Raw genomic sequence first — 26,343 nt, forward strand, 5'->3', positions numbered from 1 at the left:
TTGTACCTGAACAAAACAAAGCAACACTGCAATTTATATATAATAGGTAATTTTTATTTTAAAAAAACATTGCAACTGACAGAAAAAATAAACTCCATGAAATGTGCCATACATTCAAAGAGATGTATTTAAAGTAATTGATTTCTTATTCTCTGAGGTGATCATGGATACAGATACTTCCTGACAATTAGAGAACAAAACCAAAGTTCTGCAACACTTTGTCCCTAAAGTACCTTGCAAGATGAAGTTAAAGAGTTCCTGGCCAAGAGTCCTACCTTGCTAAATGCCACATACAGAAGATGACTCAGACATGGTTTCACTGGCTTCTCTTCCAGCATTTGCAGCTCTGGTGTGAATGAGTCTGGTCTGCAGAGCTTGCTGGCTTGGGTATTGATGACAGACTCAAGAATCTGCCCAAGGAAGAGTCCCAGAAGGAAAAAACAGAAGTTGTTATATCCTCAGTAATATCTGTAGTTCAAAGCCAAAGGGGTGGCCAAAAGTGTGCATTCCCAGGTGAAGCTATAACATACAGAAGTATGTTTCTTACAAACCATTAATTTCTTACATCCCTGTTTCACAGAATATTAGAAAAGGACCACCATGTACAAAAATCTTACCATTACAAGTTATTAAAAAAACCCTTCAGACCATTAAAACACACAAGAAAATGTTTGTTTGCAAACAGTAGAAATACAATCCTCATTAAAGCAGCATACTGAAGAAGCCAGTTGTTAAGTAAGTTTTCAATTAAAAAAGACAAAAGCCCAGATGTTCCTGTAACACAACCAGAACATTGGAGAAGAAAGAGGAACAAAACATTCATAGTCTGCCATGCCGAGTACATTGTAAGGTCACTTCAGGCCTAAGAGTATGGTATTGAACAAAGAGCGTGGAGTCAGTGCCTGGGCAGAGGGTGATTCCCCTCCACTGGACAGTTTGCCAGAGATGAAGACAGTCCAGACTCAAATTGTGAGGTTCCCAAATAAAGCACAGTAGGGGAAGTATCTGATTTATACACTGAAGTTATCAAACCTCAGACTTGCTGTCATCAGTAAGAAAACATAAACTTTTGGGCTATTCTCGGAAAAAAATGTGATTCTGAAAAATCTATGCCAGCTCTAACACCTCTCCTGTGGTCAGACAGGACTCACTGGGCAGAGGGAGGAAGCCTCATGAAGAAGGAAGCAGCAGAGGCATAGCTGTTCCTGGGACTAAGGGTCTCACTGTGCCACCTCATACCACCTGGGGCGGTTTCATGACTTCAGCTGGCAGAAGCCCAGAGCTCAGTCACAGTCTCCTGTGGGCCCACACCACCTGCAGCTGCTGGTGACATGCAGCTCTCAGAAAGAGCACAGTGACCTAATGGCAAACAGTCATTAGAGACATCATCTACATAAACTCTGCTCTTTCAGCTTTTTCAGTCCCTCTGTCTAAGTACAGCCTGCTGATTCTTCCAAGAGCCTAAAAGTTCGCAAGAGTAAAATGAAAATGTGGACTCCTTCCTTGCTGGGTCAATGCAGGAAACACCCCAAAATATAAACTGGTTCTTGTTTAGCATTAAACAACATGAACATGAATCTCAGCCTCAACAAATCAAGCTGTCAGGTGCTAGTCCTACTCCACAGGATACAGCTTTTTCTCTGTCTCAAACTTTTCAATATCTGAGCCAATGGAAGTGGACCTGCTTCTACCTTTGTGGCTCAATTGCCATCTAGAAATACTGGCTTGGCAATACTGGCAACACACATCTGCTGGCCCCTTGGTCTGTGAAAGTCATCCTATATAGCCCAGCTCTGTCCCGTGTACAGCCACAGGGGCAGTGCTGCCCCCCGAGTGCAGGATGGGCTATTCCCAAACCCCATCATTTCAAAGCATGACTACCTAAGTTACCTGCAGTCTCCTGCTGGCTCCTCCTTTTGGCTGACCACTTGACTAGCTGTGCCAGCACCATCATGGCTACAGCATCATCCATACTCAGGCCCCCTTCATCACCTCCTTAATGTGTCCTCCTGCCACACTGATCCTGCAGTGGGGTTAAACACCTGCTCACTTTTTAACATGTTGATGACCAGCTCATTTCTGGTTGCTCACCTCTTTGCAGGGCCTCCTGCCCTCACCTTCTCTGCCACCCTTACAGAGAAAAGAGAAAGCTCCTAGATTTGCTCTTCTTCCTCCATCGTGGATGCTAGTATATGCCACAAACTTCCTGCCAATATACAGACTTTATATTATATAAATAGGTAAAAGTTTCAGACAAAATATCCTATCATTTCTGTGGTGTAACATTTTTAAATAGCATTAAAAACACAAACCATCCAGCCCTTGTGATTAAATACACAAACATTTGTGAGTTAATAAGGCTCATAGGTAGGTATGCAAAAATAAAGTGCCCCTCCCCCCACCAAGAACAGTTCTGTACAGCTAAGTCTGAAAACAGAGCGAGCAAGTTATTTAAAATAAAACTTCCTGAGCTGGAAGTGCAGCCAGGTTTTCAACCCTTGTTCTCTTTTCTGCTTTCAACTCAGCAACCCCAGAGTATTTACAAGTGGAAGAGGAGCTGCCATGGCTGACTCCACAGCGCTGTTGACCTGCAACCTGTCCAGCTAAGTTCCTCACAGGGCCTTGGTGCTGGCTGGGTGTGTAGTGTGGGACACAGGCTTCTGAGGGTAGTAGCTGTACAAGTAAACCTGCAACAGGATAGCGATGTCCACAAAAACCTGCAGGAGTCCACAGATGGAGAACTGGAAAGGGGCCTGATTCAGGATGAAGTAAACAGTCTTGAATGTGTCCCCACTGGTCCACATCAGCACCATCTTGATGCTAAAAGACAGAAAAGAAGGGAAGAGTATTTACTGAGAAGAATTTTGCTTCAAATTAGACCTGCTGTGCCAGAGGATCCCCCTTTTTCAGCAAGGCTTTATACTCAACAGTGGGTTGGGACTCCCCTCAACATGGGCAGACAGCATGCCCAGTCAAGATGTGCAGCACTGTACCCAGAAGGGAGCATCCAATTCTCTACTCCACAAACTGCAGCACTCTTATCTCAGCAATTACAGCTCCAAAGACTTGTAGCTGTGAAGGTACCCAACATTTTAAAATAGCCAGCTAGGACATTTGACTCAGTGGTGCTCTGTAAACATGACTGCCACATGCTGACAGCATGGACCATAAACCAAAGTAATACAGCACATGGAAAACAACAGCAATTCATCCCAGCAGTTATTTCTTGTGCGTGCCATTTTGTGCTCAAGCAAGGTGAGGTAACACACAGACCCGCTCCCTCATGCATGCACACCTTTTTACAATCTGCTGAAACAAACACTTCTGGTAGATAGAAGAAACCACTCCCTATTGCAGAAAATGCAATCCCAAAACAAGCAGAAAGACAGATTGTCCAGTAATACAGAAAGAGGAGAAACAACACGCCTGCAGCTGTTACTGGAAGGATGAACATCACTAGGGATTTTTATCAAGGACACAGATCAAGAGCAATGCTCTTAATAGCCTTCCTTGCTTTCATTTTGCTATACTGCTGAGCCATCCCCTGTCCTGCAGTCCAGCTTCTGCTCCCCCACATCAGGAGAAACTCTGGGGAATAGAAGTGAGTTCAAATAGACCGAATTTTTTTCAGTGTCCTCAACGAAATGCGAATAACCAAACCTTGAAGGCTGTTTCTGAGCTTCATGCACTTTATCAGGAGAGCTTTTTAAGCAGCTGAATAAGCGGCAGTGGACAAAAGCTTTGTAGTTCACAGTACGAGCACTGCGCATGATTCGTCATAATTACAAGCAATTACATTTTGCCAGCACAGACTCCAATTCATCAAACACCGTCAGGTCCATGCAGCAGGTAGGACTTCATGTTCATTTTTCAAGCATTCAGGCAGGAGCTAGCACAATTCGTATTTTGGACAGAAGCGCACAATGCTATTGCAAGCCAAATGCTGCAGTCCACTCTATCCCCATATGGGAAGGGTGGCCAAGAGCATCAGTTTATACAGCCCCATTGCACTACGGAAACAAGAGCTTTTTTGTAACTCAGGTCATGCAGCTGAGAGCATAAAACAAGTCCACAACTGGGACTTTCCAAAGAGTCTCTGTCTGTCTGGAAGTGCAAGCAAGGACATAGGGTTAAGTGAGCAGCCATTCCCCACCCAAGGTCATTCTAAAAATGTAAATAAATAATCAGAAAAGGAAAACAACTGCTGAACCCACAATATCATTTGTGCTTGGTGCAAACAGCATGCACCACCTGCCCTGTGCACATTCCCAGTCACTCCAAGTCACCTTACTTCACACTTAGGGGAGTTTTATAGATGCAGGCAGTGGTTGGGACTGAGATTTTAATCAGGAAGGGCAATAAGCTCTGAGAGTAATAAAACTGGCACCTTGCTTGCTGGCAGCAAACTTTCTTCCTCCTCTAATTTTAAGCTCCTCAGTGTTTCCTGGGCAACTGGTCACAATTTAATCGTGAATCTGTCCTGGCATGGCTGGGGACCCTCACTAAAAGCACATGCCCAACCTGGCCAATCAAACCAACTGCTCACTGTTGACAGACAGGCAATTCAGGGATGCCATGGAACAGCTGAATGGGAATTTAACATGCAAAGGATATTTGTCACATATTCCCAATGGAGAAAGCTAGCTGGGTTTTTTAAGTCATCCTACAGCGCAGTGCAGATGTGGAGAACAAGATACACACTGTCAGAAAATGTACAGCCCACAAAAGAGTTAACCCCCACAAAGAAAGAATAATCAATCACTGAGGGAAACCTTACGGACACCTGCAGTTCAGCAGCATCACAGGAGCCAAGCACACCTCTAGCCGTGTCACATGCTGTGCCAAGTTTGCCAAAGCAATTCTGGGTTTCGCTAGGAAGCCACCTGTGAACTCAACATTCTGCAGTACTGGCTGGGTAACTTGGTGCATGCTCCAACAGCCTTTGATGTTTCAGAGCCCCACTCTTCAGGTCGTACACCTGACACTCAAGGAATCATCATGCCTGGAGTTCTCTATAGGACATGACAATGCTCTACACACAGGAAAAACTCAACTTGACCTTGGCAAAGCTGATTTTAAAATATGCAACAGATAGTTTAAAGAGCTAACATCACTGGCCTGCCACTGAGCCAAAAAATATACATCCTCCTCTGTCCAGCAGCTTAGATAAAACAGCAGAGAAAACCTGCCAATCACCAAGGTACTATAAAATTAAAAAAAAAAAGACAAAAAACAAACTGAAAACACTTGATGTCCCACAAAACTTCGTACTGCAGCTGCACTGAGGTTCTCAGAGCACAGAGCTGATGCAAATCAGTGACCGTGGGAGTGCCAGCTGCTCTCCAGAGAGAGTGGGACTGAACAAAAGGAACATGTCCAGCACAGATCGAAAGGGGTGTGGGGTAACCACAAACCACTTGGTAAGGAAATGGGGACAGACACGCAAGATGTGAGACAAGGCAATGAAGATCCACAGGGAAAAGCCAAGGAGACATCAGAGAAGCCAAAAGGTTGGTCAGATGAGAACAGATAGAAAAAAGAGACTAGAGCAGGACAGGGAATGACAGGAACGGAAAGAGAAATGGTACACAAGTCCTTGGAAGCAATCTGACTTTGGGATGGACAGACAGAGGAATATAACCAGAGACAAGGGTGTTCAGGGTTGTATTGGGTTTGTGTGGTGAGGTTTTGGTAGTGGGTGGGGGAGGAGGGGCTACAAAGCACCCTCTCTAATTAAGTATGTGTCTCACTCCTCCACTGCCCACCCCAGGGAGGGGAAAAGCTACTGTTGTTGGCTCTCTCCCTTCTCAACCAGAACCCATTGGCACACACAGCCTGAAAGTTTCAGCTCACTGAGAAACCCATCAAGTGTCCACGTGGCATCTCATGGGGAATAGAGCTGCCCCTGCCCCACTACCACATCACAGGTCCATGCTTCAGGAGGTTGGGAGACAGGGTGAACAAAGTTTACACCATCAACACGGCTTCTGTCAGGTCCTCATTTCCAGATGCTCAGTACAGTAATGGTCCCCTCCCCTAATCTGGGCTTTGCAATTGCTTTGTCCTTGCTGCATACGCAATGTCACTCACAATAACGCAATGGTGCATGCATGACTACGCATGATGGATCGCATGGATACACCATCACTGTTCTATACTTACAGCCATCACGGTACTTCAGGATGCCACATGGCACAGAGAAGCCAGTTTTTGTCCACAGCTTCTCAACTTCACCCAGTCACTTGGGGAAGAGAGGCAGTTCTTGTCTTATTCTCATTTTCCACTAGACAGCTTTCCAGCCACTCTTCCCCCAGCCTATAGCGCTGCATGGGGTTGTTGTGACCTAAGTGCAGGACTTGGCATTTGGTCTTGTTGAGCCTTGTACAACTGGCCTCAGCCCATCGACCTTTGCAGTGCTGTGTGCCAGGTGCTGGGAGCTGGCAGGTCACAGGCCACTGGTGCACGTCTGGCCCTTGGCCTCACAATGCGAGAGAAAATGCTGTGTTGTCAACACAGATGAGGCAGTCAGGGCCCACCACCAAGACCACCTGAGACTGGATAGTCCAGCACAAAGAGGCTGCATGCAGCAAAAATGTCCCAACCTAACTCACAAAGACCAACTTCACGCTCTCTCTTCCTGACATCTGCAAAGTCACGCAAGTGAAGCTGTTCTGTGCAGCACTGGCTACACAGCAAAGCGGAATTTAGGAGTAAATACACAGGATCTTTCCTGAAATAGCCCAAAGCTAAGCTGGGGAGGTGTGGAAGGCAGGATATGCTCACCTTGTTCATATGGAGGATATGGTCTATTAGGACAGCACAACTGCTCTTACTGCAAGTAAGCGAGCAGGTTAGAGGTGAGCAGCACCATAGAGCAACCTGGGGATGCAGAAATAAACAAATGGCAGCATTTGGCTGGGTGACAACAGATATGCCAACTTGAGAAGCATGAGGCAGGAACTGTGCTCAAATAGCTGGTATTGCCAGAGGCAGAGGCAGATTTGCAGTAAAAATAGCACTTCCCAGTAATGTAAATCAGTACTGCAGTATCCAATGACAACAAACCTCCTAAAAAGCAACCACTTTCCTTACAGCTGAGCTCAATATAAGTAGCTGCTCATGTAGTCGCAGTGTCAAGTCTTCACAAATTGCAACTGACCACAAAGAGGAAAAGCTGGTATTTTTCAACTGCCCTTAAAACCTGAAAGAGCAGTTATTTATTCTGCTGTTGGAACTAAATTCTCAGAGACACCAGCACTGCTGATCAGACACTAGACTAAGGGCAGATTGCTAAATGCCCTACGGCACTGCTGTTGTCTACTACCGGTAGCAGATTTCATAAACATGCTGTATACCCATCTTCATTTGCTAAATAAATAAATTACATGCTGGAAAAAAGCATTCACTTCTCTCATGAAACGATCTGATTCATTCCCCTTCCTTGTATGTTTTGTATTGACTTGGAAGTTGACAGCAACTACAGGTAAAACCACCTATCAGTACATCGTGCCTGCAGTCAGCCAACAAACCATAATTTTTACAAAATACCTCTGGAATTATTTAGATGTAGAAAGAGCTTGTAAAGTGCACTCGAAAGAGAAAAAAAATCTAAAACATTTTCCATTGCTTCTCTTTGTGGAACAGTGATATCAGCCAGATATTTAGGCTCGATCCATCTCATCCAGGACTAACGCTACTCTAATCAAAGCTTTTCAGCATCTTCATTCCCTCTGCTCAAAACCTGGCTGCAACAGCCTCAAGTCTCTGATTTTCTATCAGAGTCTTTGCACACAACATTAGCCACTTCTTGGTCATTACGCCTTTCTTCTTCCTTCACCTGAAAGAACAAAACTGACCAAAAAGAAGGATCTTGTAAAAAAAGTATGATATGTGAAGCCCCTCTTCCTCCTCCCAGGTAAACCAGTCTGTTTTAAGACTAGTTGCAACCATCCATCAGAACAGCTTACAAAGAGTAGCACACTGGCAGGGCTGCAGAGCAGCAGTCTGAAGAACATGGGCTGGTACTCAGCACAAAACCTATGCAAGAAGAAAGACACAGCAGTATTCACTTCCCGTTTGCACTGTAGATTTTCTCACATCAGTGTTATGACTCTGCATGTTTGCAGCATAACACACAAACCCAAAAATACCCTGCAAACTAGAAGACACAGAGAGAATCAGACATTAGACGGTGACTTCCGTTGAGAAATTCTGTAGTGGTTGAACCAGACATTTCAGCACAAATAGCAACAGGAGGTACGTGGTGCCCTGATGTAATTACATCCTGCTACACTCACAAACATAGGGCTAATTGTGCTCAGATAGTCAATGAACTCAAAACTCCTAAGTTATTTTTAACAACAGAAAAACTAGTAAAACTTATTGACTGTTATCTACTTTGAAAGTTGCTTCTTTTTTCTTCTTTTTTTTTTTTTATGTCAGTCAACAGGAACTAAAAAGAGAAGGGAACTAAAAAGAGGAGAATTAACCTGGTCTCTTTTTGTTCAAGAATCAGTGGAAATTCACCACAACTTCCCCTCATCATGGCTGAGTAATAGACCATAACACAGGTTTTCTGAATCAAAAAATCTGATTAGATTGACACAGTTTCAGAGACATTTCTTCATATATTAGCACTTGACTTTCATATATGTTAAAAATAACGACAGTTCTTTAAATGATTGGGGATATAAAAGCAGAATAAAATCATTTAAGAGCTCACAAGATAGTATTTCCCTCAGGAATAAAGTCCACATTGAAACAGCCTGTCAATGAGTATTTGGGCTTGGGAAGAGGGGAAGAGGGTACAGAAGGTATCTCTCCTGCAACCTTTTAAGCCATTACCTCCCACAAGCCATTTGCATGGGAACGTCTGGAAGAAAAAGCAGATTTGGTTATAACATCCTGACTTTGGAAAACTTTCAGCTCCCATTTGCAGCTCCAAAATAGTCTGCTTAGAAAAGAAAACAAGAATCCGTAACACTGCACTTCAATCAGAGGCTAGCCTGCCTACAGCAGTGAAACACAGACCAGAAAACACAAAACAGAAACGCCGTGTTATTTTTAACACCGCACAAACCAAACAAAAATTAATAAATAGAGCATTTGTTCCTAACAAAATGCCATATGGCTTAACAAAAAAAGGGGTTCTCCTGATGCTAACCAAATTGTTTTAATCTGCCAAAAAAAGAAAAAAAAAGATTAATAAGAAAACATTGGGATCAGATATCCAAATTGTCTGAAGCTTAAAAATCTGGAAACTAAGTGTTCATACCCGAAGGCAAGTCCTTCTGTGTGCACAAGCATAGATCTTGTTTTAAATACTGCACAGCCAGCTGGGAATCCAAGCATGAAACTGTTCACAAGTCCTACGTGCTCTGCTCAGTGTGGGTGCCTTACCTCACTTCTCAACAATTCCTCTGAGGCTGGAGCAGCACCAACCACCTCAAGAGAAAGACATTTGTCCGGCCCCATGATACTAGCAGGAGTTAAGAAGAGTATGCAGGAAGAGAGATCCAGCATTTATTTTGGACCTCTGTAACCAAGCTAAAACAGTTGTTATCCATGAAGAATGGATACCACAGTGGGCTGCAATCCAAGAGCAAACTATCTGAAAGGTTCTATCATTTTCAGGGACTGTACACATCACTGAGGAAAGATGAAATGGAGGATTTCACTCTGCAACATCATGAGGCAAACAAACCCAAAAAGATGCACTTAAACAACAAAGTGTCATGGAAAAATAGGGTATGCAGGTATTTGTCAATTATTTCTTCTCATGAATATCTGTCTTCTTAACTCCCAAGAGTGGCAGCATGTCACACATTTTGACCCCATGTAGCATACCCATCCAAACCCCAGTATTTGTGAAAACATGTCTGTGAAAGGATAGTCAAGGGGAAACTACAAAACATGCCACACAGGGGCTGGTGGATAGTCCAGGATCACTGGTATGGCCTCTGGCTATTTCAAGCACCTATACCTAAAATTTAGTTTGTACAGGTCCAAAAACTGGTACACCTTAACAGCTACAAAGTATTTCTAGTACTCGACAACTTGTGCTGCTGAAAGAAGGGCAGCAGCTCAAAACACACAAAGTTCTTAAACACCCCAAGTTCCATGAAGCAGGTGTGAAAATAAATCTCTTTTGCAGATCAGCGGAAAGACTTGAACCACAAATCACACCAGTGCCCTTCCTACCAGGAGACATGGATGCTGGCCAGACTGTTAAGCTCAGGTCTGCTCAGACATGTGGTACAAACATGGATCAAGTCAGGCTCTGCTTCTGCTGCTGGTGGACTGGGAAGCTTAGAGACCTGCTGCCATGGCAGGGAGGGGCTTTCCTCAAGTGCCAGGGCAGCAAATCATGCCCTGCACTGCTCACAGTAATACAGTCAGCTGCCAATGCACTTGGTAGTGTCAATTTAATGAAAATGTGCAGACCACACCTACACTACACCACCCTTCAATCTCACTCGTGAAGTTGTTCTTGAGGATCTGTCCCCCCTTCCCTGTCTCTCACCTCCCACTCAAAGCACTACCATCAGCGGAGCTGTAGGCACAGCTGTTGGCTCATGCTGCTCTAGATGCTCTCATGCTGCCCATCTTCTCTCCAGCCACTTGGCACAACCCATGCACTGAAAAGTGGGTGGTAAAAGGACCATCCCCATGCCCTTGCTACCATGCAGCTGGCTGGTAGCAAATCCCAGGAAGCAGCACTCCTTACCATGGCTTGCTTCCCTGCTGGGTGAATTGGCCCTCCACATCCCAGCTGTTGCAGCCTGCCTGCTGCCAGGAGGGACATCACTGCTATGTCCTGCAGGGCCAATGCCAAGAGATGGCAACATAATGCCCTCATGTAACACTATTCAGTGTATTTCCTTCTCTAGTTCTAAATAACTTGGGACACATTCAATTTGAAAGGTAATAAAAAGATGTGATAGAATAGAGCTTTGCTTCAGCACAGCTCTGTATGCCAAGGCTCAAATCAAACTCTTTTAAATCTTCCTTTCTGCCCTAAACAACAAGGAAATCATCAGGCTCTTCATCCAACTTAACGTGAGGTAATTTGAGTGCATTTTCCCTTCATATGGTAACCAGTACATAGCCTGAGCACACTTCTAGTATTCCAATTCAATAACTGCAATTATCACTTTGGTCAACACACACAAGATAGCAGCCCCAGCTCTAGCATTTACCTTGTTCTAGAGGACTAGTGTTCAGTTGTCTTCAAAGACAGTACCCCCAAGGACAAAACCTAATGATATTGCAGTCATCACTTTTCATGAAAAATCACATCCATCAGTTAGTAAAATGCTTCTTACATTCTGGAGAAATGAAAACCCCAAACACACTAGTGCGTAAAATAAGAGCGATCACTCAGGAACAAGGTCCTGCCTCCCAGTCAGTTTACTGCCTGGAAATAAGGTTAAGATTTTTGCAAGAAACAAAGCTTGTATTTTTCTACAAAACACCTTAGCACTATAAGGAAATAATGGTGGGCATGGCAGTGTCAGGTTAACAGTTAGACTTGGTCTAACTTAGAGGTCTTTTCCACCCTTACCGATTCTATGAAATAACCCCTTGCAAGTCCTATACGACAGAATGTTAGCAGCTAATTCTTCATATGAAATTCCAGGTTTCCTCTTTTCCTTCCACATGCACATGTGCACACAGAGGTACAGAGTTAAGTTAATGGTGACAGTGACACAGCACATACCTGTGTGCTGTTTCTCAAAGTAAGGCCCAGCTGGAAGGCTGTGCTTTATCAGCAGGTGCCACCATAAACCAACCCCTTCTGAGCCACTTCCCACAAGCAGTATTACCGCTGACCCACAGTGGTTGCAGAACTTTAAAGTGCTTTAAAGCCATGCTGTAGACAGAACTGAACACTGTAGGGAGGAAATAAAAGCATCACAATCACATCCCACACACAGTGGCATGAAACAAATCTTAAAACTTCAGCCCAACCAGGGTCTTTGCAGTTCGACAAGGATAGACATCCCCTAGCCTATCTTCATTGCCAAACTCTTGCAATCTACCCCTTTGCACACTATGAAACCTGTTCTAGGAAATTCTCTAATACAAGACTTGGTATCTGAAGGGAAAAGGCTTCTGCAACTACCCTGAAAGCTTGCCTGACAATGCCAGGACATCTGGCTTGGCATATAATTCCATTCCCTTATGTGATGTGGACATATATCATTCCCAGCTGTCTTCCCCAGAACAAATTAAAACCCTACCTTTGAGCCTTGTTGAAACAGCTTTTTCTGACATCAAGTTTTATTTCTTTCTACATTCCACTCAAGAATGCTACAAGCACTTCACTTCCTCCCTGTCTCAGTTTCTGGGCAGATACTCAGTATGTCAAGTCTCTGCACTTCCTATTCTTCTTTTTCCTTGTTCCTCTATGTCTGAGGAGCAGGGGACCACATGCACCATTACAGGTCACACCTGAAACAGGCAATCTCTGTAGTTGACCCACCCGTATCTGCCCAACACTCCCATTTTCTATCCGATTCTTCCTACTAGTCTTTCTGGACCAAACTGCAAAGTCACTTTCTGGCCTAAGGTCCTTCAATCTCTTTCTCCTGCTGTTCTGGTTCATCTATTAATTACTTAAATTACTCACGACTCTGCTAATTTTCAGATCTTCATCACAGTCAGTATTACCATTATGGATATTTGCATCCTTGCATCTCAACCTACATTTCTTCAAACTCAAACCTCAGTTTACTTCCATTGCAAATTTCTAATCCCACTCAGTCCTACTGCACTGAGGGAGACAACTCTGCAACCACATAAGCAGGTACCTTATCCCACTTACACAACTGGTTGTCATGAATTCTGGCGAAACAAAACAGGTACTGGAATTTCAAGAACTGAGGCACTTTTATTCCCAAATTTATTAGGTAAAAGAGGAAAAAGACATTTTTAGAAAACTTTCATCTCTCAGGTGCCTTCAAGACAAGCTCATCTCTGACCTTTTGTGCCTTGATCTGACCTTAACCATGCAAAATACCTGGCATGACACTTAATTGCCAGCAGAAAACAGAGTGCCCAAACTTAATGGAATGGTTTTGCAACAAAAGTACAACAAATTTTCTCTTCTAATTCAGATTTTTAGGGCACAGAGAAAAGCACCGGCTGAAGAGAGCACTCATTAAACATGCCAGCAGAGCTTTATTCCCATTACTGTACAGAACCCTTGAACTATTTGTAAAAGATGAATGCTTTTAGTTTGAAGTCATTGGCTTTGAATTTATTTTTTGAACTGATGAGATGAGGTGCCGGGGGAAGAGAAATGAGAAAGAGTTTCAAAGATGTGCAAGAGCTTTAGCAGTCCACACTGTGCTACAATCTTAGGGATGCTTAAGGGAAGTGGATACTGCTGCTCACATTGTCAGAAGTGCTGTGAGGGTGAGGGAAGGAAGGTCTCCCTCCTGGATTTTTCCACTTGCCTCTTCCTTCAGTTCCTGAAATTCTCAGATGTGTTGAGTGCACAGGGCACAAAGAACTGTCTTTGGAGCTTCATGCTGTGCTGCTCCAGGTCTTGAGAGAACAGCTCTGGGGAGACACAGGAGGTGAGCAGAGAGGTGAATGAAGTGCTGACCCCAGCAGAGTAACCCAGAGGCCACATATCAGCAGAAAGTAAAGCAGAAAGCACAGGTCCTTGAACCTGGGGCATCAGTCACAGGGCTGCTGTAAGTGAAAAGAGGGGACAATCCATTTGCTTCTTGGGATCAGAACAAGATTGTTTCAGTCTATCTGTTCACATACTAACAGACTGTCCTCATCCCGAGTGCACTGACACCGTTTGTTTACTTTCCTGATGTAGTAACACCTCCAAGGGAGAAGAAACTAGAAATCTTCTGAGGACTACAGACTACTTTCTTCAGTCTCTTAACTTTGAAACAGGCAGATTCAGGAATGGAATCTGATCTTCCTGGTGTCTATTAGAACCACTAATTAAAAGGTCAAGAGAGAAGAGAAACTGTTAGCAGTAAGCCTTACAGTTGTACAAAAACCTGGTCCATCCAGTCATGAAAATTGCTTACTAACTACTCCCCAAACTCTTGCAAACTTGCATGTGTATGCAAAGTCCAGAAATGAGAAACCTCAGAATATCTTATATAAAGGTTACAATACAGGACAATATCAAGCAGCTAATTAGTGCCACAGTAGTGGAAAAAGGAAATGTCATCAAAGCAAAACAATGAAATAAGTATAACTTCCACAAAAAATTGTATGAATGCTGCCTGGAGCCTTAGAAGCAATGACAACAATTTTTGTAGACCCACAGATAAAACTGAGGATCTGAGCAGAAAGAAAGATTATTTAGGAAGACAAAAGAAGACTATCACAGCAGACAGGAATGTAAATGATAAGTATATTTTAAAACAGGCAATTTGTAAGCACAGTGACAGATAGTTTTCATTAACTTAGTGCAATAGGAATAGCAGTGAAAGGAAGTAATGGGCCATACAATGTAAAGTACAAAACCCTTTTAAGTAGTGCTAATAACTTTACATTTACCCATTACATTCTGGCTCAGCTTAAGACCTTGATTTTTCTATTTGCCAGGGTTCCAGGTCTACCTTTTAGTTCCTAATTAGTCCCTTGAGAACTACTTTCGCTTTTATAAATTAGTCCCTTATGACTGTCTACACAATGCTTTCTGCAGTGAAAATCTGCTTCTTATTGGGTCAGATGATTTGAATTCACAAAGCTATTCTGGCAGGTTTTTGTTTGGTTTTTTGTTTTTAACTAAAATGGCTCTCAAGTCCAATACCCCTCTTCCACCTTCTTTGTTTTGTGTGTTTAATATATAAAACAGCTGCTATTTTAACAGTAGACACTGTTTAATCAGCACCTGGAGGCTACAACTCCAAAGTCTGAGAGAAACAGACTCTCTCGATTCAGCATCTTCCTTGATGTCCAGACTGGACACAATGTACCACTAACTCAGATCACCACTCTACTGTGTCTGTTTTGTGTATGTGGCATACTCAGAAAAAGAAATCTATCATATAAGCGTCCATTATCCCTACTCCTATTTCTTTTGGTCTGATCCATGCAATTTCTGAGAAAAACCCCATACCATTCAATACTGCCATTATCTGCATCATCCTCTTTTAACTTTCCTTCTTTTTAACATTTTTAAAGTCCTCTTCCAGTTATTTTCTCTCAGTCCTTTACTGAGCCTCCCCAAAGCAGCACGTATAGGTAACAAAGTTGTCACAACTGATGTGGATTGTTTCTTAACATCTCTTTTCAGTGGAACTAAATTTATTCTTAAGAAGCTAATGCATAGTTGGTGCCTGAGCAGAAACATCCACAACTCTAGCTACTTCTCTCTAGCTAAGGGGTTTGTTTTCTTTTAAATAGCATTACTCCAAAGAAGTAACTCACTGGAGCTGTTTTACTTATTCACAAATAAAAAATTCCCTGAGGCTAAAAAATCCCAAGAAACCACAGCAGTGGCATTTTTAGAGCACTTGCCCAATCTCCTTAAACCTCAAATCTCACTAAAGGAGGTGGCCAGACATTGGTTAGCCAGTCCTGACTAAAGCCTTTTACATCTGTTCACCACAGCACCTGGCTAATTCAATAGAGGCAGAAAAACCTAGCAGCTTTCATTAATCTTCACAGTGTCTGAATAAAGCCAGGATTTTTCTCTGGAACAAACACTGTTCTCAGAAGTCAAAAGTTTCTCTTAAAAAATGATATAAAGAGCTGCATGTGTCATAAAGGAAAAAGCTGCAGAGCAGTACTTAAATAAAAGACCCCCACAACAAAATTTTGTCTCCCTAAGAAATACTGTCTTCTAGTATTTTTAATATTATCTATAGAGGGAAAGAGGAAATACTATATTAAATATAGATGTATAATATAATACATTTAATATGATTTATTTATTTCAAACTTCTTTACGCCACACTCATTTCACTGGAGGCATTTCAGATTAACACTTTCTTGGAACTAGCTCACAGCAGCAGTGTACTTTGTAAAACATTTCTGAATGGAAAAGCATTCTTAAAATTTGCAACTCTGGACTCCAGCAGCTTCTGAGGCAAAAAATGCTGATTGTTTCTCCTTTAGTGATTTGTGCTTTTTAAAACAGAATAATCAGTGTGACTGACCCAGTACTGCCATAGGAGGAACTAAATTAATATTTTCTTTATTTCATAGCACAATAACCTGATTGAATTAAATACTGATTATCCTCATTCAGCCTTTTCAGGCTGGATTTCTCAAGACAGGCTCCTATCAACACACAAGCAGAGTCACTGATTGTGCTGACTGTCTCCAGGCAGTGAAATTTTGAGCCTCTGACCCAACATCAAACAAACATGACAGTGAAAGTTGTGCAGACAGGAGGTTCCTTTCAAGCAGACTGAAAACTGTCCATGAGCTAGAAGAGAGACCCAGAAAACAGCTTGCAGAGGAACGACACAGCCCTTCCCTGGTTGCATCCTTACGACCCTGCAGCTGCACATGCAGCCCTGAGTCAAGCACTGCAAGTGCCCATCTCGTGCCCAGAGTGCAGTCAGAGAAGAGACAATAGTAGACATCAGGACCTCAACAACTGTTGTAAAAGGACCTCACTTTATTGAACCCACGTTTCCAAACTATCAATTGATGAGCACATCCAATGGACTGTGGCTTCTGAAACTTCAAGATATGCAGCCCAGCTCAGGTCTACTGCCAGACCTCCTTCTTAGACCTGAGGAGATTCTGCCATGCAGCAGCTCTGAACTCCAGGCACTGACTGAAAAGAAACCACTTCTCTATTGGGTTGGAGCAGCAGCTAGTAGTCCAAAAGGTTACTGCCAGGTGACTCTGACAAGCTTTTGCAAAAAATTTCCAATGAAGTTATTTTTTTCTGGAGCAGGGCAGGGCAGCAGACAGGAATGCAATACAACAAACTGTCCTGGAGCAAATGAACCCTTGTGCAGTCCCAGGGTTAACTCATCTTTGTGTAGGACCACACACCTACAGCTTGGTCACAGACTTACAGAAGAACAACTTACATCCTCCTCCTGTGGTGGAAGGAGGCCTGTTGGGCTTATGATGAGTACATCATAACATGGTCTGCATGAGTCCAAGCCTCCCTCAGAGGCTCTCCCACCCCTGCATAAAAAGCACACACTCCCCCACTACAGGAGCTCCACAAAAGCTGTTGTCCCCACAAGGATATGACTTTCCCAATGCACTGACCGGCAGGTGTGCACTGACCTCTGTGTGCAGCAATGCTGCTGCCAGATTCAGAGCCAACCTTCTTACCCTCTCCACTGCCTCATGTTAAACACTACCTTTTCTCATGACTGCAGTTTATTAGAAAGTGACTGGGAGTCAAGTATCTTAGAAGGAGTGAGGACACAAAGCTAAAATGACAGAATAAATTCTTGTAAGTTTTTTGTCACAAAGCAAAAGCAGTTTGTAATACGAGGAGCATCAGATCCCAGCTGTAGCAAAGTCAGCATCTGTGACTCCTGAAAGATGGGAGAGGGGATGCGTCAAATTTTGAAATATTTTAGTACATAATATCACGAAAATTTACAAGTAACGAGCAATTGTTTAACCTCATAATGCCTTTTTTTCTCATATAACAGGATGCCTCCTATATTCTAAAGCTCTTAAACTCTGAGGCTGCTTTTGTCTTTTTTCCAACATAATCATAATTCTAATCCACCCCAATAATTAAAGTCATTAAATTACTCTTTTACTAGGTGACTTGACAGAACTAGTTTACTTCTTGAACAGAATGAAGATTAAGTGATTGTTTCTTTGATAAATATTAACACAATTCATTACAAAAGCCCTTCTGTCAAGGTTAGTACCATAATTTATAGAACTGTGACTATACTATTTAGGTTGCAACTTTTAAAAAGTACTTAAACACTTGAACAGAGCTCTAAGTTTCCATAAAGTACTAATTCCAAAGGTAATCAGGTGAATTGTCAAAGAGAACATAATGAAAATTTCTGTTCCTTTGACTAGCTTAGTTGTTTACTTAATCATAGGAAAATTTCCGCCTATCTATCATCAGCCCGCCAGTACACGATCTTCCCTCTACAAAAGCTGTTACTCAGCGTGCATCCCCTTTCTGATTTTATTGTTTCCATCTCTTTCCAACTTCTCCTTTGGCCTCCACTCTCTCAGAACAGGGGAAGATGCTACAGGACCTAGTACCCATATTGCTACAAAAAGAGGGAAAATGAGAGAAGGGAGAAATGAAGAAATAAATAAAAATAAGATATGAGGAGCTCTGATCATATGTGGCCATCTACTGTAACCTTATTCTCCATTTCTGTAAGTTTAAATTTATTAAAGGAATTATTTGCTAAATAGACTTAACATATCAGCTGCTTTGTCCCATTCTGTCCCAGTTCAGAGACAGGTGCACGTTACTGCTTTCCTCAGCCAAGCCATGAGGACCTTCAAACAGCCCCTTCTCTGGCAGTAATAAAGGCTGTGATCTTTATCAGGGACACGGACCCCACTCACGCACCACAAGTGACATAATCACTGTGGTTTAAGAAGTTACCACCTCCAACCAGGATGTGATGTTTGTCCAAAAGGTCATTAAATACAGCAGCTTAATTCTCATTGCTCTCCCCATTAAGTTTAAAGTCACACAGACACTTGAAACTCATCTCTTTTACGTTGCCACTGAGGCTTGCTAAGAGCATGGCTGGCAGCCAGCCATTTTGGCCCAGCTGATGGGCAGAGGATCCCCAGTGTGATTGCTTCTGACAGTGTAACCATCCACATACATCTTATTTGTGCACTGAGCAGTAAATAACTGCACAGAGCAGTGGTCATCAGCTAGTCCCCATCTGGTAAACAGCCATGCAAGTTCACAAACTTAGTCCTAAGAGTAGCCTGGCTGGACTGTTACATGCTCCCTCAGTGCTTCCGTGACTGGGGTGTCTTCTCTGATGTGCTTTTACACAGAGAAGCAGACACAGGAAGGGAAGTTCAGAGGAAGTTTTTCCAACAGCTCCTTCAACAGAAGGCGATACACCAGCGGAAATCACTCACTCTCACAGCAGGAATAGCCCAGTAATGCTTAAAGACAATCTAGTCAATTTACATTTGCACGGGACTAGAAACTGTATGTGGTACCTGCAACATATATAAAACTGCAATTTAGCCTGAAAAAAAGGAATAGCACTAACATTTGCATCTGCATTTGCATGAACATACTCCTACTGCAGTACATCAGCATAGACCTGTGTATTGTCCCATCAGTCCCCAGACTCATTGGTGTCCAATGCCACAGGAAGTACTGGGTCAAGAGTAGAATCGGAGAGGGGAATGCACTCAGGAAAACCTCTGGGCACAACCGATAAGGAGGGTGGCTATCCTTGACCTGGTTCCATTCAACAGCAAGGGAACATAAGGTTTTATGCTATTTTATCTTGAGTAAACAAAGCACTCCTGCCAAGCAGTTTTAGATGAGAATTTTGCAATTCTATGCTTAATGCTTTACAAAGAAACTGTTGTCCTGAAGAACAAGGGCTTTTTTTTCTCCTTTTGCTAAGTAGCATATACAGGAAATTGGAAAACTGAAACTCAGGTCCCCAGAAAGCAGTTAAGGAAAAGCAAAACACTACCTGGCAGTGGTTATCATAATATGGTATTATGATTCACTGATAAAAAACAGAAAAGGAAAAGCCAAACGAGAGCATAAAGAAGGTCTAGTAGGTAAGTTGCCTTCTGGATATCACAGGAACAAAATTTACCAAGGCAGTATATGTATGAAATATATTCCAATATTCTGGAAGTAAATCCTGACTCATTCTGTACCAAAGGGGCTCCCACTCAGAAAATGCTTTAAGCATCAAAGTAAATTTCTAAACATTCCCTCAACAACATTTCAAGCTAGAAAAAAACTTTGAACAGTTAGTAAAACATGCTCAAGCCAAACAAGTAAAGGGAACGATGTGAACAGAGGACAAAATTGCTTTGGTTTGGGTGTGAACTTGCTGTTGTACTTTTTCTACAGACCAGTGCACTTATGTACATACCACAGCGAAGGTTTTCTCTCTCAAAAAGCTTTACAAGTTGCCTTTGCAATTTGGAAATCTTAGTGTTATCACTGAGTTATCCAGTAAACAGTATGAAAAGATAATCTAATTTAACACTCCAAGAGTGGGCACAAGTTTGAAGTTTTCTGTCCCACAATTTTTTATAGAGGGTTTCCTAGTAATGACTGTAAACGTCTTATTAGAGCTTTCTTAAATGTCAGTTTAAGGCTCTGACACAAAAATAAATACTCATGTTATTTGCTACAAATGTAATAATGGATTATGAAAACGTGATGAGTAGATACGTGACAAAAAGTGACGAGCTAATATATGAGTTACACTGACGGTTATTCGCTGCAGGCTCAAAATATTCTCACCTTCTTTATTACTTTTGATATGCATGATCTCTTTAGTCCATTTCTAATTGCCAGTGTAGCACAGCTTGAACTGCAATATGTTGCTAATGGCAACAGTGGTAGTTTCACATGTTTATTTCACTAAAACCTGTTTCACCTTGGAACTGTCCAGCTGGACTTGGATAATGGGTCAGACCTCAGAGCTGAAAGGGAGCTCCCATTGCCTTCAGCAGTGCTGCACCAGCTCCTAATGACAGAGTGTCTACTCTGATAGTTGCCATACTTTCAAGTAAAAATAAGAGACGTGACATTGGCCTTCCTGGAGAAGTATTCCAACACTACACAGGTAACCTACATGAACACACACACACACACACACACACACACTTACTTGTTTTATGTAAGACAAACACCATACCTCATTCCTTCTGTAGATCTGTTCTGGTAGTTGCGGTAGAGCTGGGGAACACCCAGCATGGCCTCGGTGAACACTGCAAGGAAGCCCAGCGTCTCCACAAAGAGAAATGAGTCCAGCCAGAGGTAAGTGATGTAACCAGTCACAGCAGTGAAGGTGAGGACACACTGCAGATAGTCTGTAAACTTGCTCCAATGCCAAAAATAGTTCAAGTCAAAATCTGCAACAGAATAGGAATGGAAGAAGAATCAAACATGTTTTCTCAACCAACTCAAAGTTAATCAGGTGTAATTAAAAACAGGGAAGCATGAGGGAGCCATAGTCAGTCTTTGGCCATAGAGCATGGTAGAAAATGAGAGAAATAATTAAAAAAATAAAACCAAACCAACCAAACACGCTCACCAAAAAAAAAATCAAACACAAAACCAACATGAAAAATAAAGAGTCTTGATTTCAAAAACATTTTTGGGGGAGTGTCAATAAGGAAACAATAAAACAAAGTCTTGCAAACCAACAAAATATTTATAAAAAAGACTTTTTAAAAGGAAGCATTTTGAAAATACCTTCATGTATAAAACATGAAGGACTCTGGATACTAAGATCCAGATCTGGATATTAAGGGATGGGGCATCCATAACTGGATACTGGACTTTGGCATAAGAAATGTTTCACAAGAAACTTCACAATACCAAGAACAGGCCCCAAGCACAGCAATGTAAGTGTTCTCTCTCTTAGGTCATTACCTTTAAACTGCCTCAATCCAAGCTCCTTAGAAGGTCACTTAGAAGTGACCTGAGAAGTTCACAGTTCTGTTCCCCAGTGCTGTGCAGCTGCCTGTGGTGAAGGGCAAGCTGCCATGTGCAGCTGGTACAGTTTTAATGAGACAGGTACAAGACTGAGGCAAGATTCCCCTCTGGAAAAGGCCTCCCACAGACATCACCGGTTTCCACTCCAAAGGCAAAATGTGCTTTGCTCTCACCTTTGCCATTACCAACGACTGCAGGGTGCACACTCATTTCTACATTCATCAGAACAAAATGCTGTACCACACGACTTCCTCTCTTGAGAGCAGGAGAGAAAGAATGAACCAACCATGGCATTTGCTTGGCACATTAACAGCATACCACTGGAAGATATGCAGCTATCTTACTGATGACTAATAAAATATAAACCCCCATAACCATTGACTGTATCACAAAATAATAACATCATTTTTAATAATAAGAATGCAACAATAACTGTAGGTGCTATTCCTGCCTTCCTTTCTTAAAAGTACTTTAAGTTAAAAATACCTACTTCAACCTACTGTTAACTACCAAGATGATGAACCACCGTCCTACCAGGGTTAGTACAACCAGCCCAAATATGTGCAACACACATCACTAGAAGATTTTTGTAGCTGCCACCTCAGAAGTAGTAAGAAAGCTACAAAAAAAAGTCCTATTTCTAATTCAGGCAATGAAGACACTGACCTCCACGGACTAACAGCAAATTCAGTGCAAATGGGAATACAGGCACTTAGCTGCCTAAGGATACATATACATGCCAAATAATAGTTTCATTCTCTGCATCTTTTCACACCTTCATATCATTATCAGTCTAGCCCTCAGACACTCCTTATTAACTCTTTTTAATACCTGGCAAACTCACTCCTGAGGACACCTACTGTCTGCACCCAGCTGAATCATTTTACTTTGCCACACAAAGAGGAAGGCAAAACTGGCCAGGAGCCATACCCAACTTGTAGAATTGTCAGCCACCACCCAGACTGAATGAAAAAAACTGTGGCAAACCCACTGTAAATGTAAATGTTGACTTCCAGTATTTTATGGTAGTGGTTCCTCGGCCTCAAGAATTCAGGGACACAAGACACATAGCACATGAGCATCATGCGTTTCTGGAGCTTTGTGAAGGTTTTCCTTTTTGGAGATGAAGGAAGAACAAAACAGAATGAAACAGAAAAAGGAACCACAACCATAAAGGTGGGAAAATCATTACTCAATTTATCTCTATTGCACTTTCTGGAGACAAGGAAAGTCAAGGAGAACCTCTGACAAAGCAGAAGGAATAAGAAACATTCAAAACTCCCATTGCTTTCACTGTGCCTGAGCTATACCTGCACAACATAAAGTAGCAAGGGGCATAACAGAGTAAATTTACACTACTTTTGCCAGCTTCACCAGCAATAGCAAGCAAAGGGCCTGACACTACACAACAAATCTGACACTATGCAACCATTACATTTGCAAGAGATGCTGTCGGGGACAGAGGCCTTTGGGCATACAATGGGGTCAGAACAGTGAACAGCAGAAGAAAACAGGATTAAGAGAAAGAAAAGTTGGGGAGGTCTCAGGCCATTTAAAAAAGTAACATCCAATGTAGAAAAGGAGAGCTACTGATGTCTTTTAAGACATAACTGCTTTTACCAGATTATTTCTTCAAACCTTTTGAGATGTGCTCACATAGCCTTTAGTTTCTTCACAGACAGCTAAAGCACTGGCTTTCAATCCTCAAGAAGACATGTGTTTCATTTTACTTCAGAGCTCTCGCATTCAAACATGCTGAATGTCAAACATGCTGAGTGGAAACTCTGCTTTTACTTTCCAGCAAGAGTCATTCAACATTGACACAATGTTCAACAGGTCCTGTCTCAGACCAACATCTTAAAACCAGCAACCAGCAACCAGTGGCAGCCATAGGCAAGAACGCATAGAATCACAGAATCACAGAGTGGTTTGGGTTGGAAGGGTCCTCAAAGACCTTCTAGTTCCAGCCCCCTGCTATGGGTAGCAACACCTTCCACTAGACCAGGTTACTCAGAGGCCCACCCAACCTGGCCTTGAACACTTCTAGGGATGGGGCATCCACAACTTCTCTGGGCAACCTGTTCCAGTGCTTCACCACTCTCACAGTAAAGATTTTTTCCTAATATCCAATCTAAACCTACTCTCTTTCAATTTGAATCCACTCCCCATCTGTCCTATCACTACATGCCCTTGTAAAAAGTCCCTCTCCATCTTTCCTGTAGGCTCCCTTCAGGTACTGGAAGGCCACAATTAGGTCACCCCAAAGCCTCCTCTTTTCCAGGCTGAACAATCCCAATTCTCTCAGCCTTTCCTCATAGCGGATGTGCTCCATCCCTCTAACCATCTTGTTGGCCCTCTTCTGGACTTGCTCCACCAGGTCAATGTCCTTACTGTGCTGAGGGCACATCCTTTCAGACAGTTCCAGCCCTAGAAGAGACCACGTTGACTCTCGAGATGGCTATGCAGTCACTACACCTTAAATCCTGGGTTCAACAGAATTAGTTTGGATCTGGTTGCTGTGCTGCCATAGGCATGCAGGACCCTTGGTCCCTCACTCACTAAACCTTCCTACCAGCTGTCAGGTCTGCCCTGCATACACTGTGTTTTTCCTCCTGCATTCTCTACATGCTCAAGGCTCCTTTTTAAAATACCAATCCCTAGACAACAAATCCTTTTTTCCCCAAGTTCATTTTCATAACAAAAATCAAAGAACTAAAACTACATGGGGGGGACCAGAAGTTTAGGAAGCTCATGAAACAAAAAACGTCAACATTCACATAGCTACCATGAGGCCAGCTACAAAATCCATGGATCCATGCAAACACTTGAACAGATGAGAAAACTATCGTGTGAAACAGGACTTCAGCTGAAGCAGGAGAGCTAATAACTAGCACAGGAAAGAGATTCTCTTTTGCTCAAAACTGTCATGATGCTAGACAGTCTCTGTTGCACTGCACTAGTTTATTGAGTAAGTTCTAATTTCTGCTATAAATTTCCCTTGGTTATGTTTACAGGGAAGAAGGGAAGACAAAAAGACGTAAGAACCATCACAACCAATAACCTTGGTAACAGCCTTGCAGAAAAACATCTGAGTTATTTTAAAAACAACCCAATATATAATCACTAATTGCTCTACTTAACAGACGTATATTCCAGATGCAGAAGTCTATTTTAGGACGCTACACATCACCACACTCTGCATTACCAAAAAGCCTGACCTTTCATATGGGTTTCTCTGGCCCTTACTTGAACTGTTAAAGTGTTTTGCCACATGACTGCTTCTTTTTTAATCGAGGTTAAAACTTATTTTCTTTGACAAATGGTTTCAAAAATTCAAAGGGAAAATAATCACATACCCATCACTTCAAGCTCTGGAAATAAACTATGACTCATTTTTCCAAGTTGCTCCCTTCTCAAGGGGGTCCAAACACATCATGGGACTAATGGGAGCGATACACTTTCAAAGAAAAAAAATGTTGGTAGTGCTGAGTACTGTGACAGGTACATACAAAAAAGGCTTTTAAATGCTAAAAAAAAGAGAAGGAGTTAGTTTTAAGAACAGAACAAAATCTATATGTGTGTGCAGACTAGTCCTGTCCCAAGAAGATAATCAGAAGACACCAATCAGGGCTCCAGAACTGAATGAAGTTATAAATACTACTACAAACATTACTCATATCTGAAAAAAATTATTAATAATAAATATGATATTGGGATTTTTGCCCCCCCCCCCCCATCATCCCTTTTCTTTAAAAAGACAAAACAAGAAGTCCCACTGCACCACATTTTTTTTCTGGCAAACATCTTAAAAACTGCCCAAGTTAAATCTGGATGCACATCTTTCTACTCCCTGAAACAGGAAGGCACTGCTTGCATAGCTCACTGCATTCACTAGCTCCCCATCCTGCCCACAGAGAAATCCATGATGTGAGTTTGTGACCATACTCAGCCGATGCAGTCCAAGCAGTAACTCCCAGTCACTACCATCCTGCATGGATCGGAATTGGCATTACTGCTGTGAAAGGTACTGTATCTTATTACCCATGCCTGAGCTCTTTAATCCACTCAGTGAGCTGCATTTTAAGTATGTTAATCCATTGATAGATGAGAGATTTATGTTGGAAAATCCTACGGATGCTGGGGGAAGTAGCAGCTCAGTAGGTTCTTTGTGCACTGACTGGGGAAAACTACACAGCTTGAGGGTGAAGAGGGATGAGATTAAAAGACCTCCTCTGGGAGGCACATTGCATGTCAGATATGAAAAACTTAAAGCAGGCAGAGACAGCATTGTAAATAATCATGGTTAGGACTAGTTGGGGCAAAATGCAAGTAGTAAATTCAAGATTCTGGTGTGGGATAAATGCCAAGCAACACAAAGAAGAGTTCTCACAGTATCAACTTTCACTTGAGGATGACACAGGGGTCCAAACAGTTACATTATTTTTAGTCAAGACACATTTTATACCAAGCCAGCTACCATGCTAGTTCCCTTTGGGAAAGTGAAGCAAAGACTTTGACATCCTAAAAATTATTTACTGTAGCTCTCAATTTCTCTTCCTAGTTGCATCTTATTTTGTGCCTTGACCTTTCTAATTCTGTACCTACATCCTTGTGCTACACTTACACTCATCCTTAGATATTTGACCCAGCTCTCACTTTTTGGTTGTTTCCTTCCTGGGTTTGAGGTCAATGAAAAGCTCACAATTTTACATTGCCTGTCTTCGCAAGGT

General features: G+C 42.3%; 1 protein-coding gene across 4 annotated transcripts in view; it reads right to left on the minus strand.

The window, feature by feature from the left end:
• Positions 1-32: 32 nt before the first annotated feature.
• The window catches only part of SLC66A2 (solute carrier family 66 member 2), a 73,253-nt gene continuing 46,942 nt past the window's right edge, over positions 33-26,343 (minus strand). For all 4 annotated transcript variants that reach the window (XM_032705253.1, XM_032705268.1, XM_032705261.1 and 1 more), the window contains 2 exons: positions 20,811-21,027; positions 33-2,820 (listed from right to left, as the gene is read on the minus strand). In XM_032705253.1, the coding sequence (XP_032561144.1) occupies positions 2,613-2,820; positions 20,811-21,027 (425 nt within the window). In that variant the 3' untranslated portion in view covers positions 33-2,612. The remainder of the gene's footprint in view (positions 2,821-20,810; positions 21,028-26,343) is intronic.

The sequence above is a fragment of the Chiroxiphia lanceolata genome, chromosome 1, assembly GCF_009829145.1.
Source record: "Chiroxiphia lanceolata isolate bChiLan1 chromosome 1, bChiLan1.pri, whole genome shotgun sequence".
In the NCBI taxonomy this organism is placed as follows: Eukaryota; Metazoa; Chordata; class Aves; order Passeriformes; family Pipridae; genus Chiroxiphia; species Chiroxiphia lanceolata.